Here is a 5085-nt window from a genome sequence, read left to right as displayed (position 1 = left end):
AAGTAGGATCCCACTGTCTAAGATCAGATCTGTGAATCACAGCCTACAGATTTACCTAATTAAATTATTGTTAGCATATTATATAATGTAAGTGTCCTTAATTATCCTTTTTTTTAACTCTTACCTGTTCTCATATTTCAACACCTGAATTACCATACAGTGATCAATAGAGGTTTATTTAATCTTATATTACATAGCAATAATAGCTCTTAAGCTGACATGTTTCTTTATTCAATGAGACTTTAAGTAACTACTCCCAGTAACCACAACTGTATCTGTCATGGCAACCAAGGCTTATTCCGATGGGGTCTGTTTCAGCATTATGTCTTTGTAAAATACAGATATCCACAGCCACAAAGAGGTCAAACCTGTAAACAACATAACTGCCTGTTTTATTGTGATTTCAAATCAGAGTTCATAATAATTTATTGCAAATTCTGTTGCCTTTGTACTGGGTCCATGTTATTATTGCTGTCATTACCTGTGCATGTCAGTTGTATAACGGTCGGTTATGAGAACACGTGTGAAATTCCTGTTACTTATTATACACTATAACGCTGATCAAAGTCCCCCTCCAGCTGCTGTCTTTATTGGCACTTTAACACTGGAATCAGAGACATACGTTTGTGTCTGCAAAACAATATGGGCTCTGCGAACGGTTTGAGGAAAATTGCTGCGCTGATTGGAATATTTGCAGTTTTGAAGGTATGGCATTTTAAACCAATTGAAATGGAATCACGTTGAGAAACAGAAATGGAAAGCAAATTTCTCACAAGACACATTTCTTTTTTCTGTGCTAGGTGCAAGCTGTTCCACTTACCGGTTGGTTCCTTCATTTATTATATGCACAAAAAACAAGCTTTTCTTTTACTTTTTTCTCTAACAATAAATACATCTTCAAGGTGACAATGCAGATGCTGGTGAACTGAGGGACGACATACTTGACATCAATAGAGGTATCGTTGTTAAGCCCTGTTGATGCATGTGATTGTACGTCTGTTGCGTGACATTAATATGCATTAAACATGTGTTTTACAAATTCTTAGGGTTAAACCACCTGTTTGAGGGAGACATTGCAGTTGATGTAAGTATAGTCTGCTTAGTGATGGTGTTTGTAACTGACTAAAAAGCATACTGTATGATAAAAGCTTCAATGTGTCTGGCAGCCCAACAGGAATGCAATCATCGATCAAACAAGAAGGTGGAAGTTTCCCATCCCCTATATCCTTACGGATTCTTTAGGTACACAAATGGATATATTTCCACCAACAAATTCATTGAGTAGGTAAATATACGTGTGCTGATTTGGAAATGTCCCTTTTTCTAGATCTGAATGCTAAAGGTGTGATCCTCCAGGCTTTTGAGGAGTACCGTCTGAGGTCCTGTGTGGACTTCAAGCCCTATGAGGGAGAGAGCAGCTATGTCTCCTTCACCAAGCTGGATGGGTGAGCTGCAATGATTCAAGAACTGTTGCACAACTTTATGAGCCATGTTGCCAAGTCATCAAAACCATAGAGTTGTGCAGAAATGAGTCCTCAAACCCGGTTATTAGTTAGCATTTGACCACCTCTGGTTCCCTCATCTCAAAGTCTATGTTATTGTGAATGTGCGGAGCGTCTATTTTAGCAGTTGCTAAAATTAGCCGCCTTTAGCTTAGCGCTGGTGACGTAAAGTCATGTCACTGTGATTAGGATCAATAAAATATCTATCCATCTATCTATCTATCTAGCCTTAAATCATAAAATTAAGTATCCTGCTGAACAAAAGTATCAGAAAACAAAAGTATCAGAAACAAAAGTATTAGAAACAAAAATATCCCTTTTGATGGTCAAATACAAGTCATCACTGCACCACTATGTTAAGATCTAGAAAATGATCCAATTTAGATCCAATAACAGCTCCTTAGTTTGAATATATCGTTTGAATTTTCCTTTTTATCAATTCAGATGCTGGTCGTTTGTTGGGGATGATAGAGTAGGCCAGAATGTGTCCATTGGGGCGAGGTGCGACACTAAGGCCATCGTGCAGCACGAACTCCTCCATGCTCTCGGCTTTTACCATGAGCAGTCTCGCTCAGATAGAGATGACTATGTCAAAATCTGGTGGGACGAAATTGAAGAAGGTGGGTCACAACAATTATATTCTTTGTGTTGTTTAGTGCTGTGACCAGGATTTCGGAAATACGCCATATTTGTCCATCAGAAACCCACCAGTAGTTTTTTGCAGAAGTAACCAAGTTAAGACAAAGGGCTGGAGCTGCTAGCATAGCAAATACTTTGTTACCAGCTAACACTAGCTAGCTATCTTGGTAGTAGATCCGTACTAACCAACTAACTGTGATATTAATGGGGATGCTTATTATCGAAGAAGATCCTTAAAATAATACACATACTTACCGAAAAAAACCAGCTGACTCCCTGGTGGAGCATCCAAGAAAGGGAGGAGTTTTAGCATATACATAAGCTATGTGGTAGTGCTGTTTGAAGCAGTTGATATACTGTCTCCTGACTATCTACATGATCTTTCTCCTTACAGGGATGCAGCATAATTTCAACAAGTATCAGGATGACTTCATCACAGATTTGAGCACACCATATGATTATGAGTCCATTATGCACTACAGGCCTCTGTCATTCAACAAGAACGAAAGTATCCCCACAATCACCACCAGCATACCGTATTTTAATGAGATTATCGGCCAGCGGCTGGACTTCAGTGCAGTAGACATCACCAGAATCAACCGCATGTACGACTGTGGTAAGAGTCTCCTTAAATACATCCTAAAGGTTTGAGAAAGGCAACTGGTCTGGTCAAACATTCTTTTTTATGGCAGGGAAATAGTGTAAGATCCTGGTATGTAAGTACATTATTGAATTTATTTTGTAAATCGATCGAGAGGGGTGTTCAAATAAAGTATTTTGGCATGTAGAACACAAATCTGAAGACATTTTTCAATTCTGATAAACCTAACCTACATCAATTTGCAGTTGATTATTATCTATTTTTTGATTATTTTGCTATTCTGCTGGAAAAAACAGACTAAGTTGGGGGGCTTTTATTTTGAAGTCAGGGCTTTTATGATCCTGTCTGAAGTGAAACTTACAGGAATTGAAACTTACTTGTGTATCAGTGTGAACTAGTTGAAATTGCTAAAGTCAAAACAAGGGCAAAATCTTCTTCTCATTTGAGTAATCTTGTTGGCACTGGGCGAGAGCTGTTGGTGTCTGAACTGCCAACTGTGAGGGATATCCTGAGGTATGGCATCTACTTGAGGGATCACAGTAAAGATGACAGGAGCGACCAGCTGGTGGGTGACATCTTCCCTGGTCTGATTGGAGCAAAAGTGAATGCTCTTTTCAAGCCACCTGTTATAAATGAAAAGGTGACCATCATGTCCAAGCTCAAGGAGGTCTGGAATCAGGCAGTGAAGTGTTCCCTTGGGAAGGGCAAACTTGATGCCAAAGAGAGGTTCAATGTCAAGTTGGACAAATTATTTGATATTTTGACTTGCAAGTGTCAGATTACCAGTTGTGAGGGGGGAGGCTGTGATGGCTGTGTGATCCAAGCCCACATTAAGTGTTCTTGCAGTAGAGAGAAAAGGATTCCTTTAAAAGATCTTGCATACATCAAGGGACAGAAATGTAAGGTTTGAAGTAAAGGACCACACCAAATGGGGGCCCCTGATCTGCAGGAGCACAAGAGACAGGTGAGGACATTGGAAAGGCAGGGGATGGAAAACATGGCTGAGGAAAGGAGAAGGAGCAAGGAGGGAAATGCTGCAGCAGCAGACAAGGCAGCCAGGAAGGATGTTAAGAGGTTTTTGGCAGATGGTGATGAGGATCTGGAATTGGAGAGAGGTGCTGAAGATGAGTTTGTCCCTGAAGTTGAGCTCTTCCCTGAAACTGAACCTGAGCCTGCAGCTTCAACAAAAGGACAGAAAAACGATGACGATATTCCAAATATTGTGCTTGCTGTAAGGTATGACATAGGGCTGAGACCAACTGCAGCGATAGCAACTGCAGCTCTGATTGATGCAGGAATCATCACAGAAGACAACACAAGTAAAGTGATTGATAAGAACAAGGTCAAGAGAGCACAGGAAAAGTTGATGAGAGAGCTGGGAGAAGAGTTTGAGGAGAAGTGCAGGGAGATGGGGGGGATCTCCTGCATCCTCTTTGATGGGCGGATTGACCTGACAAATGTGATAATGGAAGCTGAGGGCAGTGACCAATCTTTTCCTGCAAAGATCAAAGAAGAACACTATAGTGTTGCTGGTGAGCCTGGCAGCAACTATCTGTTCCACTTTACCCCAGAGAAAGCAACTAAAGAGGACTCACATGCTGAGCAGATTGCTAAGGTCCTGTTTGCCTGGCTGAAAGAAAGGGGTTTTGATAAGACCTTATCGGCCATTGGAGGAGACTCAACTAATGTCAACACTGGTGTGAAAGCTGGGGTAATGCGAAAGCTGGAGCTGCACCTGGAGGAGAAAGCTGGTGTGGTTGGTGTGCAACCTGCACACTGGTGAACTTCCCCTGCGCCATCTCATTGTTGGCCTTGATGGCCCTACTCTGTCAGACAACAAATTATCTGGGCCAATTGGAAAGCTCCTTGATTCCGTTACAGACTTGGATATCAATCATAACTTCACCCGGATCTTTGTTGGCCCTCCACTGATCAAGCTGCCTGACAAGGTAATTCAAGATCTGTCAACTGATCAACACTATGGCTATAAAATTGTCTGTGCAGTCAGGGATGGAGTGCTTCCTGCAAGGCTGGCTCTGTTGGAGATTGGACCAGTAAACCACAGCCGCTGGCTCACCACAGCAAACAGACTTCTCAGGCTCTGGGTGTCAAAGCACAGACTTAAAGGAAAGAAACTGAAGAATCTACAATTGATTGTGGAATTCATCATTGGAGTGTATTATCCATGTTGGTTTAACGTGAAGGTCAAGCACTCCTGGGGTCGAAGGGCCTAGGCACATCCTGTTTCAGCTGGACTGCCTCAAGTCCCAGAGGAAGGAGGTGCTGGACCTTGTGATGCCAACTGTGAGAAGATCTGCTTGGTATGCCCACAGTGAAGCCATC

The 5085-nt window shown here is 41.8% G+C and overlaps 1 protein-coding gene across 1 annotated transcript; it reads left to right on the top strand.

The window, feature by feature from the left end:
• The first annotated feature begins 607 nt into the window (after positions 1 to 607).
• LOC104961848 (meprin A subunit alpha-like) lies at positions 608 to 2792 on the top strand. Its single transcript, XM_010790194.1, has 8 exons — positions 608 to 705; positions 801 to 822; positions 903 to 956; positions 1047 to 1084; positions 1167 to 1242; positions 1328 to 1445; positions 1947 to 2122; positions 2536 to 2792. The coding sequence occupies exons 1-8, from the start codon at positions 643 to 645 to the stop codon at positions 2790 to 2792; spliced, it is 804 nt and encodes a 267-aa protein (XP_010788496.1). The 5' UTR covers positions 608 to 642.
• Positions 2793 to 5085: the final 2293 nt, after the last annotated feature.

Source organism: Notothenia coriiceps, unplaced genomic scaffold (genome assembly GCF_000735185.1).
Source record: "Notothenia coriiceps isolate Sejong01 unplaced genomic scaffold, NC01 NC01_scaffold00033850, whole genome shotgun sequence".
Taxonomy (NCBI): Eukaryota; Metazoa; Chordata; class Actinopteri; order Perciformes; family Nototheniidae; genus Notothenia; species Notothenia coriiceps.
The sequence above is the reverse complement of the archived record's forward strand: the minus strand, read 5'-3'. Positions and strand labels throughout refer to the sequence as shown.

Excerpts from the sequence above, each read along its gene's own strand:
- LOC104961848 (XM_010790194.1), top strand. The coding sequence starts at position 643 with ATGGGCTCTGCGAACGGTTTGAGGAAAATTGCTGCGCTGATTGGAATA. Across the intron at positions 706-800 it reads GAATATTTGCAGTTTTGAAG|GTGCAAGCTGTTCCACTTAC; the intron begins GTATGGCATTTT and ends TTTCTGTGCTAG. Across the intron at positions 1,446-1,946 it reads TCCTTCACCAAGCTGGATGG|ATGCTGGTCGTTTGTTGGGG; the intron begins GTGAGCTGCAAT and ends TTATCAATTCAG.